The sequence below is a fragment of the Desmodus rotundus genome, chromosome 8, assembly GCF_022682495.2.
Source record: "Desmodus rotundus isolate HL8 chromosome 8, HLdesRot8A.1, whole genome shotgun sequence".
Classification (NCBI taxonomy): Eukaryota; Metazoa; Chordata; class Mammalia; order Chiroptera; family Phyllostomidae; genus Desmodus; species Desmodus rotundus.
Window position 1 is genome coordinate 79,202,651 of NC_071394.1, and position 15,220 is coordinate 79,217,870.

Sequence of the window (15,220 nt, forward strand, 5' to 3'; positions counted from 1 at the left end):
TTATATCTGTTTTTATTGATAAGGACACAGAAGCACAAAGAGTTCAGTTAATTTGGAAAGCTCACTGGCTAATGAGTAGTGGGAAAAGAATGGGCAGTTAGCCACGGCCCCTCAACGCTTGCATTCGTTCAATCATTGAAACGTCACTTAATGAGCATCTACTACCGTCCAGGCACCTTACACTTAGGAGCATATTTCATCCCTCCCCTCCTCCACATCTACCAGCATTTAGTGAACACTAAAGGGTTACATGCGTGGTACAAACTTTTAAAACAGTCTCTTTGAGGGGTGATGGGATTGCTGTATATCTTGATTGTGGTGGTGGTGCTTACAGATCTGTATGAACTTCTCGACATTGGCAGAATTGTTCACTAAAAAGGGTAAATTTTACTGGATGTGAATTATACCTTAACTTAAAAATACTTAACCTGCGTCCCTCCACCCCCAGCTACAGCAGCAGGGGGCCTTGAAGTGGTAGTGTTCCCCAACTTCTGAGACGGGGTGAGGGGCGAGCCTTTGGGGGCGGGGCGGACCCCGGTGTGGGCTGGAGTTGGCCCCAGTGAGGCGGCGGGGAAGCAGGGACCAGGGACCGCGAGAAAGTAGGCACAGCCGGTGCGAGGAGCGATGGGAAGGGCCGGTGGACCGCCGGGCGAAGCCGCAGAGGGCGGGGGGATGCCGGGAGAGAGGGAGGGACCTGCGGGCGGGAGGGCGGGAGAGCAGGAGGCACTGGGAGGGGGGGAGGGTGAGGCGTGCGCTCCGGAGAGAGCCACGGGCTTCGAGGCGGAGACTGCCCAGCCCCTGGCCGCTGAAGGTGCCCGCCCAGGCGACCCACCCTCCCAGCCGTGGGGCGGACAGACCGACGGACCGCGCTGCGGGCAGCAGGCGCCCGGCCATGTTCAGCCGGAGCTCCCGGAAAAGACTCTCCAGTCGCTCGGTGAGTGTCCCCCACCAGAGCGGGGCAAATCTCCGGGTGCCTCTGGGCCGCCGCGAGCGCCCCTGCCGGGTCTCCCTGTGCCCGGCGGCCGCGCACCTGTGGCCCCAGGTAAGCGGCCCCGCTGGAGGGCGGGGGTGCGTCTGGAGCGCGCGCCAGGGCTCCAAGGTGAAAAAGGGGTTAAGTTCGGATCCCTAGCCGAGGCGAGAACAGACTAGGAGCTGTGGCCCGCAATGTCACAGTTTGGGGGCTCCCCTAAAAGCCTCCTCCCTCTCCTCTTCCTTTAAGGCAGATCGTTATCCCACCACTAAAGCACCAGTGTCCAGCTTCTTGGAGCTCTAGCCGCGGGCTTGACTTCGGGTCTGTCTTTTGGGGTGTCCTCTGCTGCCCCATTCCCGGGAGCACCAGCTTGGTCTGCGAGCGCATGCCACGGTTGCTTCTCGGGGACTCTGGGGAACGGTCTTGCTTTTGTTTCTTAGAAACCCGTGACCAAGGTGTCTCGGGGAGACAAAGCCCCAGTCATGGCCATTTCTTGGTGGCTTGGAGCCCTTACCAGAGAAAGCCTGCCTGGGTCGGAACACCCTCATGCAGGAGACCTCTCCTGGGGAACCGACAGCACCCTGCCCCAGCTCCCCCACCTCTAAGAGGATCATTGGAGTCAATCACATGAGGTGGGGTAGGGAGAGTAGGGTATCCTGACTGGGACAGCATGGGGCTTTGGAGGGAGCCTCTGTGGTGGAAACATGTTGTGTTGTCTTTTTGTTTTGAAGTTGACTGGACTGGGGCGGATAGAGAGAGGCCAGCCATGTACTGCCTGTGGTGACCAGTGCCCTGGGTTTGCCTTGCATAAATGGAGGTAGGACGCCTTAAATCTGATTTCTAAAGACAAAACACTTGGGGATGGGGGGTGGGGAGATATATGTGTGTATGCATATGTGAAAACAATATATGTACACACGTCTATTTTTCTCCTCTTCTAAATCTCACTTGTCAGCCACATGGAAAGAATGCGAAGGCTATTCCTTTAAGGACTACATCTGCTACAAATATTGAAGGTGGAAGTGGTGGCCAGACACTGGGGGATGCAGGGGAGCATTTCCCTGATGGGGGAGTGTTGGGTCCCTTGAACCCACACTCTGTATATCTAAGTCACTCAGCCCCAAACAATTCAACTTGGCATGGAATTGTTTCCAAGAGCCATAGTGCAGTGTGTGTAGGACTCTCTGGACTGGCTGGTGTTTTCCAATTGTGTTTTTAATTCAGCCCCTGTAACTCTGGGTCCCAACCGCAAATCCACCACTGCCCGTCTGTGCTGTGTCAACCCTCTTCGGTGGCCAGATGTTTTTTATTAATGTGCCGTGAATGTTGACTTCCAGGCAGCCCCAGCCTGGATTGGAATGATTATGTTTGGGAGACAAGGGATCTTGATGCCCTCCCAATGCTTCTGGCTGCTGGGGCTCTGGTTGGGAAAAATTGGGGTGCAGGCTTGCTGGCTCTCAGTTTGACTATATTAAGAGAAGAGGCAGATCCTTTTTGGCAATTTCACGAAAAGGAAAAACCAGTGACAGAAGAAAATTTTCCAGCATCATAACCCGTTCTCTCTTTGATTATTGCATCTTTCCCCACCACTCCTATGCCCCTTTGAAGAGGGCTGTTTCTGGACACTGGGGAGAAAAAGCCTGCTTTGATCTTTTTCTCTCCTTTTGTGTGTGCTTCTCTACTTTCTCCCAGTTGGTAATGTGTGCTGGGCACCAGTTATAAGGAAACTCCCAACTCACTCCTTCAGAAACTAAATGCTTTTGTTCCTGCCTCAGATGGGTCTGGCAGCCTCCTTGCCTTTGTTTCAGGGCACTGAGCGCAGCCCTATGGCTCCTGAGCATTTAATAACTTGTGTATCAGAGGCAAGGCCAGGTGACCTTATAAATATGTAATGGACAGACTTACGCAGATATCAGCCATGCCAATGTGACCCAAACAGATGTGTTCTGGACTGTGCCTTGTCTGCCCCAACTGTGAAAGTGGGTGATACATGGGGATAGGTGTAGAAGTTCTATTTTGTCAATCCAATCCAGGGTCCAGTACTATTGATTGTGTCCTCTTCAATCCATCTTGTGCGTGAATGGTGGTGGGGGTAGGCAGAATGATGAATGGCACAGTGTTTTTCAGCTTCTCCCGATTCTGCAGCATTGGGGTCAACTTCTGGCTTAGAGGCCTGTGGGGTACCTGGCTCCTCTCCTTTGGTCTGTGACCTCTGACCTTCAGTCAGTCACTTACTCTCCCTAGTTTTCAGTTTCCCTAACCACTAAGTGGGAATAATACCTTACCTCACAGTATGATTGTCCAGATTAAATGAAATATTGAAAATACATTATTTGCCCAGTACCAGGCACACAGTAAATATAAGAGACTTTGGATTATTTTTAGCTTCCTGTCAACCACTGTTCAGGAGGAAACCTAACTAGCTTTCTGAGGCTGCTGGGCATCCAGGACACTTAGATTTTTAGGACCACAGCTTCTCGGAGAACCTGAAGCCATTTTAATGCAGCTGACTTTGTGATGGGAGAACAAGTGTTTCATTTTCAGCCCATTATGGAGCCTTTCTTTGGGAAAGAGACCCTTTCATTAGTCTGAGATAGGTTTTCATGTGAAGCAGTTTCCTCACAGCCGAAAGGCTTCACTTTGGCTCCATGAATGGGGTGTTTATGGCATTTCCACCCATTGCTGGAAAGGAAGCAGCTCCCTGCTTTTGCCCCCTCCTTTTCCCCAATAGGCATACTTTTGGGTGACCTTTTGGAAAAGAGGGTCACAGTACAATATTCTTATTGGCAGTTGGAAATCCACAGTATACTCATTTCCTACTCCTGTGACTGGAGAGACAGTTGTGCCCTGAGGGAGGAAAATGCTGGCCTGCTGGGCTGACCCATGGAGAGAGAACTTCCCTAACCCAAATGTACCAAGCACCTTAAGTTTTAACACTCAACAAGCCTCTCTGCTTCCACACTGGTCCCCCTGAAGTCATTGTCTGCACCAGCAGGCATCTCCTCAAAGCAGATCAGAATTGTGTCACTGCCTCAGGCACAAAAGCACTGAAATTCTAGGGAGGAAATGCCTGTAAACAAACTTTGCTCCCCCCTCTGGTGTGGAGGAGAGAGCAAGGGCTTTGAAGTTCAGAGAAGTGGGGATAGTGTGTTGCTTTGGCCTTGACAAGCTGTGTGACTTAGGCTCCCTGAGTTTCATTTTCCTCAGCTGTCAAACTGGGATCTCTCTACTGAACAAATATTTGTACCTGCTTTGTGCCAGGCACTCTGTTGGTGCTGGGGATACAGCAAAGAGCAAAACCAGACAGGATTTCTGCTCTTATTCAACAAAAAATTGCATTTTAGATAAGGTGGCCAGGATAGGACTCTCTGAGGAGTGACATTTCAGCAGAGACCTAAATGAAGCCTGAAAGGATGCTCCTGCTGGTTTAAACCCCAGAAAGGAACCATCAGTACCACGGTCTCATGCAAGTTTGTTAGAAATGCAAACCCTCAGGCCCTGCCCAAGACTTACTGAACCTGAGCCCAACTCTGCCAAGATTCCAGGTTGGTTTGTGTGTGTGTGTGTCAGAGACTGAGAGCCTGATGTAGGACCCCAAGCACTGTGCATGCTAGAGTGTCCTCCACACTTTGGGGCTCCCTCTGGGTGAGGAAAGATGCCTAAAGTCCTGTAGAAGTCTATTTTATCTGTGGGGATTTTCCACACTCTCCCCATTTGTATTGTCACCCCCGCCTTTTGGTGGCAAATATGGGGATTTTTTTTTTTTTAGGATTTCTGAAAAACCGAGAAGGATTTATGTGTCTTGGAGGGCAGAGGACTCACAATTGTCAGCTATCCTCCACCTGATTGAGGGCAGCTGGGGATCAAAGATAGGCACTGCTTCCTACAGATGGCCTGGCCCTGAGTAAAAGCACCTACAGGCAGCCTCGGACAAACCCTGCAGTGGCCAGGCTGAAAGGGCATTTTCATTAAGAGAAAGATTAAGGCATCTCATGGACTTCGGCCAGAACAAAATCACTAGTAACTAAGCACACTCTAGTATGAGACAGCATTCTGATTAGGGGTTAATTGGGCTTGCTTGTTTGCAACCAGATTGAGCAGGGAGAGAAAAATAGCCATTTTTACAGTGAAGGCTTACCCTTTGAATGCCTGGGCGCTGATGAATTTAAAAAATAATATCAAAACAACATCAGTAGTAATAATGATGAGTACTCACTCTGTCCAGAGCTGTGCCTTCATGTTTTACATATATTTCTCTTTAATCCTCACCAAACCCTGAGGTACATATGATTATTTTCCTGATGAGGAAACTAAGGCTCAGAGCTGCTGGGATTTGGCTTTAAAACCCATACTCATTTCCTTGTGACTCCCCTCCTCTTATTATGTCTCTATTCTAAGGCAAAGGTCACAAACTAGAGGGCCTTGGGTCACATCCAGCCTTGCAAGTGGGTTTTGTTTGGTCTGCACAGTGTGTGTGAAATAAAGAGGTTTTGTCTTACCTTAAAATTCAGGTTCCAACTTCAGTTGGAAAATCCAGATGTGTGATAACATGGGGACTACTGCTTCATGACAGTAACTGGCAGACATGAGTGTGCTCCCTTTGGAAGGATGTGACCTTGGCTTATCATAGTCTCCAATATTCCATTGGAATTGAAGGACTTCTTCAAATATTTAGATGACATTTCAGGGCCCAGAAGTTATTGGAGCTTGCAAATACTGGGTGAACATCCTCATCTCTTCAAATGTGATTTTAGAAAGAACAGGCTTCTGTAATATTAGCTACCATTATTAAAGCATTGACAATGCCAGGCAAGTGTTTTCTATCCTTCCTCTCTTGCACTCACAACAGTTTTTGGAGATGGTCATAGTTATTTATATCCATTTTAATAGATAAGGAAACTGAGTTTAAGAGAGTTAAACAAGTTGCCTAAAGTTCTACAGCCAGCTAGTCAATAGTATTCCCATCCTGTCTGACTTCCAAATTCTGTGTTCTGGACCAGGACTTCTCAAATTTGGCTAACACATGAGTTACCAGGGGATCTAGTTCAAGTGCAGATTCTGATTCAACAGGCTTGGGGCAGGGGCCTGAGATTTTGCATAAGTAACAAGTTCCCAGGTGATGCTGATACTGCTGGCCCAGGGACCATTGGCATTGGCAGACTCCGCCCTGCTGGCCAAACCCACCCTTCTCCTATTTTTTATGGCTCACATGACATTTTTAATGGGTGGGAAAAACCAAAAGAATAATATTTCATGACATATGAAAATTATATGAAATTCAAATTTCAGTGTCCATAAATAAATAGTTATCTGAACAAAGTCATGCCCATTAGTTTCCATATTGTTGGTGGCAGTTTTACCGCTTCAGTGATAGAGTTGAGAAGTCACAACCAATTGGATGGCCAACAAAGCCAAAAACACTTACTCTCTGACCCTTTACAGAAAATATTGGCCAACCCCTGGTCTCTACCACTATCCAGGGGAATATGCAATAGCTTCTCTTAGTTTTAGAAGAAAGGAATCTGAGAACCTTTTCAAATCAAGGCTAGAGGAAACAACCCCTCCAACTTGGATGAGAATGGTGCTAAAATAAAAAATCAAAGGCAACCAAAGAATCGGGGAAAAGACCAAAGCCATTTCTATAGGGCACGTGGAGATGAGACTTGCAAGACCAGATCAATGAACTGCCAGTGGCTTCTAAGCTCCTTGTAATCCCTTTAACAGTTCAGCTTTGCTGATAAATGAATATTCAACTCTAGCATTAAAAGGCTGGCTTTCAGAACAAGCCTCCAGGAGTTGCACTTTCTGAAACAGCTGACATGGAAAGTCCAGAGCAGTGGTAGCTTTGTGAGTTCGGTTTAGCTATGCAGAGCAGTTTGTCAGTGGCTGCCTCTCTAGGCAGGATGCTTTGGCACTGTGCAGTTGCTCCACAGGCAGCGCTGCTGGGTTAGCCAACACTGTGTCTTGAAAAGCATCTCTCCTTAGTTGCCCTGGCAATTGTGTTGATTGATGACTAGAGCGGTAATTTGGGGAGATGCCAGCCTGATTTCCTTTAGTGGATTGTAATTTGGCTAAGAAATGGATTTTTGCTTAAGGAAAAAAAAAATCCTGTCTCAGTCAATTGATGTGCCAAGAAAAGGGGTGGTAGAAAGGTGTGCATACATTTAAGACATGTCTGGAGCCCTCGAGGTAAGGAAAGATACCTAGCATCTAAGAAGATTGTTGGCTGGCTCACCTTATGTCATTGGCATTTGATAACATGCCTGATAGAAGCGGGAATACTTTAATAGGGTTTTTCCCCTGAGGAAACATATCAATTCATTCCAATACAGGATGTGGCAAAAGTAGGCTTACAGTTGTGAGTATGTGAAACACAGAGTTTTTTCTTGTTATTAATTGTATTATTTTCCATATGAAAAACTGTGAATCTACTTTTGCCCCACTCTGTATGTTCGTATTGTTGTCTCTGATTTTGAAATAAGACATGGCTATTATAGAAGATTTAAAAATCACACACACACACACAAACATACAAAGCACAGAGAAGAAAACCCTTAATTATATCTTTGAAAGCAAGGGTCAGCAAACCACTACCAGTGGGACAAAATCAGCTGGCTATTTGTTTCTGTATACCCTCCTAGCTAAGCATAGTTTTCCCATTTTAAAATGGCTGGGAAAAAAATCAAAAGAAGAATAACATTTTGTGGCACATAAAAATGATATGAAATTAACATTTTAACTCCATAAATAAAGTTTTAATGGAACACAGCCATGCCCATTTATTTAGTATCATCTGTGACTGCTTTTGCTGTAACGGAATTGAATCATTGTGATAGCCCTCATGGTCTGCAAAACTGAAAGTATTTACTACCTGGCAAACAGCTAGAGATACATATTTACATCATGGTGTTTATTTCCTCAGATTCATTCAAGTTATATGTTAACAGAAAATACACATTCTGCATATAGTCTTTTGTAGCTTACTTTTTTGATACTTAGACATACTTTTTAGACATCTTTACATTTTAGGCAAAAAGATCTAATACATTTATTCGTTTTTAGAATCCAGTGTATGGGTTATCATTGAATTAAAATTTTTCTATTCATGGCCACTTTGGTGGTTTTCTATTGTTCCTTATTAGATTCTATATGGCAATAGTTTTTTTTATGCCACAACCTGCCTATCCAATGCTCTTATCAAATTGCCCTCCAAAAAAGATGGTGCCAATTTTCAGTCCTACTCCTTAAAAAATTTGAGAGTATTTCTGTGTTCTTTGGGCTGAAACTCTGAAACACTCCAGCTTGTATAGCAACCTCATAATTAATCCTTGTTTAATCACCCTGCATGACAGTTTATACCTGATGTTAGTGAGAAAACACAGAGCATTGATGTCAGTCATCTTGTTTTCAAAATACACTTTGTCTTTAATTCGGAAAGTGATACCCACATTCTGTTGAAAGATTGCCATTCAACCTTAGATTTCTGTTGTTTAAGGTTAGTGGGATGAGGGGGAATCAAATAAATTTGTTATTTCGTGGTCTCTCAGTTTGGAAAGCTGGATGATCCTTTTAACTTTGTAATTAATGACTACCCAGAGGGAATTCCCTGTGGAGAGAGAGAACATTCCCTAAAGGGAAGGATTCCCCATCACTGAACATTCTGAGATCAAAAGGGTTCTACCTGCCTTGCATTAGGGAGAGCCATGGGGGGTTGGTGATCTCTGGGGAGGAATGTGTCTATCATAAATACTTCTAGGAAGCTTGTAAAGGCTTATGAGAGAGTATGATAGCTCAGTGGTTAAAGGCTTTGAAGACATTTTGCTGGGATTGCAGTCTTGGTTCTGACTCTTACTATTCTTGGGGAAGTGACTTAACCTTTCCCAGCCATTCTTGATTTTTTTAATCTGAAAAATGGAAATGATATTACTTATAAGTTCAAGGTTATCTTATGAGGTTGTTATGAGGACTAAATAGGATAATGCATGGAGTTGCCTCTCTGTATATGGCGTGTAGCATGGGCTTCATATATGTTTGTGGTTGCAGAAGTTTCAATGGACACAAGACTGGATAAGGAGTAAAAAGTCCTAGTTCATGGCCCTAGAAATTGCAGGTTCTATGACAGAGAACAAGCCACTTTACCACCATGAGCCTTCACCCTTTGTTAAATGGGGGTGATGATTCTTGTCTTAGCGACTTAGCTTAAAAGAGATAGTGGAGTCCCCCTTAATGTGGGGGTTTGGGTTCTAAAGGAATGAGACTGAAGGAATAGCAGGTTCATACACTCATCTGGGGCCATATGCACTTGAGATGAAGTGGACTTTAGTAGAATTGGACCCTATACCCTCACAGTCTTTTTGCTTAAGTGAAGTGTGCATATGATGTTGGTAAAAACAATTTGCAAACTCTAATAGGAAGAAAACATTTAAACTCTGCCCCTGGGGTCAGTATATAAAAGGGGCCTTTTTTTGGTGCCTTTCATCTACCAACCAGACCATGAATATTCATGTCCAAGATGAAAATCACACATCATCAAGGCAACACTTAGTCTATTTTACCTAAGCCTGCTTAATAAGTGTGAATTTTTGTGGGTTCCAGTGTGCCATGCTAAACAATTTTATTTGTAGCATCAAATAAAACTCCTTACACAGCTCTCCCTCTTCTAAGGCATGAGAAACAAGGATATTTTTACAATATTTGACCGAAGATCATGCCCTGGAAACTCCTGAGATAAGATCTATCCTGTACCTATTTTGTTGAGAGTGCACAGGATTTAAAATTTTAATTAATTTGCCAACATTTGATATTTTGTGGAAAAAATAAAATTTCAAATTTTCTCTGGAATAATGAAAGTTTCTAGCAACTCTGGGCTTATATCCCTTCCTTTCTTTTAGATAGAACACGTATTCAGCTTGCCCACACATGTCACCATTCTCTATCATTACACCTGGCCTGCCTCACTCCTTTACCTTATTGGCTGGCTGCTGTAGACATCTGATTTGAAGAAGCAAGTGAGTGAATTATACACAGTGGGAAGGGTGATAAGAATGGCAATAAAATTGCCACTTGGCAGGGACAACTGTACTGAGCAAGTTGTCAGAGCAGCTAACTCGTCCCTGTCTGGGAGATCCCCTCCAGGAGAAAGGAGATAACATTGCTGAGGACCTGCTGTGTGCTTGGCTTCCGTCACACATCACCCCCATGTCATCCTCAGAACAGTTCTCTGAAGCATGTGTTTTATATTTTAGAGATATACTCCTGGATCCTCTAGTTAGTCTTTAAATGTGAGGAAACTGAGGCCCAAGATGGTCAAGTAACATGCTCCAGATCACACAGGTAACAAGTAGTGGAGTCAGGATTTGAAACCAAATCTTTAGGGCTCAAGATCAAAAGTCTTTTAACCGAGCATTTTGGCTTTTTAAAAAAATCCTTACTCAAGTATATGTTTATTGACGAGAGAGAGAGAGAGAGAGAGAGAGAGAGAGAGAGAGAGAGAGAGAGAGAGTGGGGGGGAAGAGAAAGAGAGAGAGAAAGAAACATTGATGTGAGAAATATCAATGGGTTGGCTCCCTTGCACACCCTGACTGGGGATTGAACCTGCATCCTTTTTGGTGCACGAACAATACTCCAACCAGCTGAGCTACCCGGCCATGGTGCATTTTGGCATTTTGACTCTCCTGGTCTAAATGTAAAACTATACCTTGGAGAAAACAGAGTCTTATATTCTCAATGGCTTGGTAATGAGACCTGACTGTTGTCTACTATGAATTAAATATTTGAAGAACCCTGGGCTAGTTGCTTTCTTTAAGGCTGGTGTCTTAAAGATGAAACTCCTATAAAGCCAGAGGGTGTAGTGTTGAACTTATTGGGGTGTCTGATAGGTGAAAAATTGAATCAAATTACAGTGTGATTTCCAGTAGGAGGTCATTGGCAGTTTTCTAATCAGATCTGCACACAGTAAAAGGGCTATTCAGCCTGTTTACAGCTTTGGTGTTAAATTGAGCAATCTGGCCAGTTTGTGGAGGGGCAGGGGTAGTCATCAGAAATGTCCTTTGTATGTATGCTGGATGAAATCTCCAAAAAAGGGATTGGTCAAGGAAGGGAGTTTACAGTCCATCCCTTCCGTGGCCAACTTTAAGTCAACAAATAATAAACAAGATGGTAACTATCCAGTGTTTGGACCTACACTTTTCAGCTTTTGCTCCCCAGTGCTTTACTGATCTTGACACCATGTTGCAAAACAAGTGCAAGCATATTTGACCATTGGAAAGCATTTAATGAGAGCATTATTTGATTTTATGTCTGGTACTACTTGGTGATGCAGAAACTGCTTTCACAATTCTTGAAAGCTGGTTCATTATGTGTATATGTAACACCCAGAGTAGGTCTTCCAAGTTTAAGTGCTGAGGAATTAGGCCTCCAGGGGACTTATTAAAAGAATGCAGGTGTTTTCTTCCTTCAACACACTATGAAATTACTCTGATAATATAATTTCTCAAAGTCTTTTTTCCCAATCAGGCACACAGGAGCACTCCTGTCATTTGCATCCTTGATGATTCTGCCTTTGGAGATTCTCCAGCAGCTTATTGAGTTGTTTGGGAATCATGACAGGCTCCTTGAATCTTTATGAAGCCAAAAAATTGGAAACAATATGTAACAGGGGAATATCTCCATCATTTTGGGTGTGGAATGTTTCAAGTGACAGCAAGGACACATAAATATGTTTTTCTGGCCCTGGCCATTGTGGCTTACTTGATTGGCATGTCATCCATAAACTGAAGGATCTCAGATTCAGTTCTCTGTCAGGGCACATGCTTAGGTTGCAGATTCAGTGGGAGGCAGCTGGTCAATTTTTCTCTTTTTCTGTGTCTCTCTTTTCCTCTCCCTCTGTAAATATGTATAGATGTTTTTCTGGTTTCTGGGAAGTGGAACAATTTAATAGATATTTCCAATTGCAAAGGTTTCAGATTTTTTTTTCTCTTAAATTTTCAAAATCCTGATACTGATAACAGTATTTTGAGGCAGTTTTACTTCTTATTTTAAATTAATTTTGATCAAATTCTTGGATGATAAATGTGCAGTGTAGATATTTGGAAAATTCAATTTGGAGAGTCAAATGATTAAAAAAAAAAGTAACTTCAACACCCACAGAGAAATACTCTTAGCCTTCAAGTGTGATTTCCATCTGGTTTTACTACTTAGAATTTTACATAGTTGTATTAGTTTTCTGGAGCTACCAAAAGAACTGGCTGCAAACCTGGTGGCTTCAAATAATGGAAATTTGATCGTTAGAGTTTTGAAGGCTAGAAGTCCAAAATCAAGGTGTCAGCAGGGTTGTTTCCCTCTTAAGGTTCTGTCTGTGCCTGTGTCTTAGCCTCTGGTGGCTTTTGGCTCTCCTTGGCATTCTTGGCTTATGGAGGTATCGCTCCCACCTCTGCCTTTGTCATCACACAGGGTTTTCCCTGTGCACCTCTGTCCCTTTCCCTGCTCTTCTCTTGTAAGGACTTGTCATTGGATTTGGACTCTCCCTAACCCCGGGTAATCTTATCTCAAAGTCCTTAACTTATCACATTGCAAAGACCCTTTTTCCACTATATTACACTTAGGTATTCCAGGTGGATGTTTTTTGGGGGGGAACCCATGATAGTCATTATGGTAATAAAGCATATACAGTTTTATGCTCTTAAGTAATGTGCCCAACTAGGGCTTTGTAAATGTGTTATTTGTAAAACCGCAGAGGCATGGAGGTGGGGCCTTGACATTGGGGCACCTTTGGGAATGTGTTTTACTTGTCTTTTCTAGGCACCATTAAATGCTTGCAACAGGAGGGGACTGTAACAAGCTGCTATTAGTGAATGGAATTTCCTGTCCATATTGACGAATTCAGCTGTCTGAATCAGTTGACCCCCAGGTCACCCTATGAAGTCCATCCATCTTCTTTTAGCTTTTGTTGGCCTTGCCAGTGAGATGTATAGGAAATGAACTGGTAGTCTGCCGACAGTTATTTGAAGGAAGAGCTTTTGGCCTTGGGGTCTTTTAATTAATGTCTAGGCTATAGAATTGATTCACTTTAAAGGCAAAAAAAAGGTCTTCTTTAGAAAAGGAAATTCTTCATGATACCACAGATAGGTCTCATCTCCACAAAATTGTGCCAGAGCTAACACACCCACTGCCCCTTCTCTGTAAATGGAACCAGAAAAAAAGTATAACATTAATTGTTCTTCACCATTCCCTGATTTCTGTTAAATCCAGCATGCATGCATCTAGGCTATTCAGAATAAATTATATGAAATAAAATGAAAGAAAATTATGATTTTTTTCATTATCATCATCCTACTAGCAGCTATCATTAATTGAACAGTTACACTGTGACAGGGCTATTAGATTCAAAGCATATTTCTTATATTCTCTTATTTAATTGTTGAAACCCTTTTTGAGATAGATACTAGTATTGACATTGGTTTCATGAAGAAATGAGGTGCAGCAAGTTAAAGTTACTTACTTCCCCAAAGTAACTTTAAAGCTAGTGAGTATGAAACCGAGGTTAAATCTTAGGACCCTGGCTATAGTTTGGGCTCTTAAACACTATATTATATTCCTGGTTCTGGAGAGATCTCATAGATTCTAAACAGTTGTAGGGCTGTTTGCCTCCCCCTCAGGGTTTCTCATTCATTAAATCTCAGTGCTTAGAATGTACATATCATGAATTAGGTGCTACTGTTGCTGGTCCAGGGAACAGAGATTGAGAACCATTGGTCAGCACCATACCCCAGCCTTCCAGGACTTGACAGTGACATCAGGGAAATCAGATGATCATGATTTAAGTGATTGTCTAGCTTAACAGTTCACAAGCTTTCTTACCACAAAGTAGTTCGGAAAACTGCTAAAGGATTGGTATTGATGTTGAGGACTAGGAGTTTAGTTTGGAAAGAGAGCCTTCCTGCCACCACCCTGCACTGAGTCCCCACTTAAGTTTTAGTATATTCTTGGCTGCCTCCTTTTTTCCTATCGCTTAGAAGACATGGATTTTAATAAAGTGGTTTTTAAGTTCTTTCATCAACTGGAAGTTAGAACCAGCCAAGGTCTGGTATCTATGAAGATAACTAAAAGTTTTAACCCCACCAGATCGCAAAATACATTGTAAGGCTATGCAAATGTAAACAATATGGTACTGGAACAGGAATAGATCCCTGTGACAGACCAGAACACCTGCAAAACTAGATTGAAGTCTTTTCGGCACAGTGGTGTGTGGTGAAGGTGACATGTAAAAGCCAGGGGTGGAGAGGGGCATGATTCAATGAAGGGTGCCAGGACAAGCAGCTTTGCATTTGGAATAAAAAGGTATTAATCTAAAACTTTTAAATAAAAAATTAAATTTTATTGTGGATGAATACTTGTATAAATTTGGAAAGTAAAAACATATGTAAATTCAAATATTTCCCCTTTCTTTTTCTCTCTCTCACTCTCTACCCTCTAGCCACTCTGGCCACCTTACTGGTCACCAAACTCAGCAAGCGTTATTCCTACCTCATGGCATTTGCCTTTGCTAGGACCTGTCCCAGGATTGGCTCCCCCACATACCCACAAGGTCTGTTGCCTCTCTTCTCTCCTGGCCTCTCCCCCACTGTTGTTCCTTAGAGCAGTGTTCACTGACCATCCGAAAACAGTAGCCCAGTCATGCCCCTTGCCCTGCCTCTCATGTCTTTCAGAGCACTTATCATTACTTGACGTTATTATATTTGCAATGGATTATCTGGCTTTCATTCTGCCCTAGAATTAACTACTTTAGCCTACACAAGACTTTGAGTTTTATGAGGATATTTTTTTCTGTCTCCTTTGTTTGGTTCCCCGACATCCAGAAAAATACCTGGTGCATAGCAAAATCTCGACAGAATTTGTTAAGTGAATGAATAAATGAATGGATGATAAGAAACTCAGAAGTCATAAAAGAAGATGGATTATTCTGACATGAATAACTTAATTAAAATTGTCAATAACAAATTGGGAAAATTATTGGAACATGTATGATATACAGATGTCTAATTTTTAAAATATGAAACAGTTCTAATACAGAAACATGAAACAACTCATTAGAAAATAGGGCAAAGGAGCCCATCAGGCAGATGCATGAGAAGATATCATTTCTTTTCTTAGCGGTATTACCATTTCTAATGTTTCTGTTTATTTGTGAGTTGAATATAAATGGCTGTTATAAAATATATTTGTGTGGAATGGTGAAGCCTGTGTTCAATG

At 43.1% G+C, this 15,220-nt stretch overlaps 1 protein-coding gene across 2 annotated transcripts in view; it reads left to right on the top strand.

Moving 5' to 3' along the window:
* Positions 1-797: 797 nt before the first annotated feature.
* The window catches only part of PRICKLE2 (prickle planar cell polarity protein 2), a 376,986-nt gene continuing 362,563 nt past the window's right edge, over positions 798-15,220 (top strand). The window contains exons 1-2 of one of the 2 annotated variants that reach the window (XM_053929465.1): positions 798-1,042; positions 1,702-1,787. In XM_053929465.1, the coding sequence (XP_053785440.1) occupies positions 893-1,042; positions 1,702-1,787 (236 nt within the window). In that variant the 5' untranslated portion in view covers positions 798-892. The remainder of the gene's footprint in view (positions 1,043-1,701; positions 1,788-15,220) is intronic. The other variant, XM_053929466.1, reaches the window with a different exon arrangement.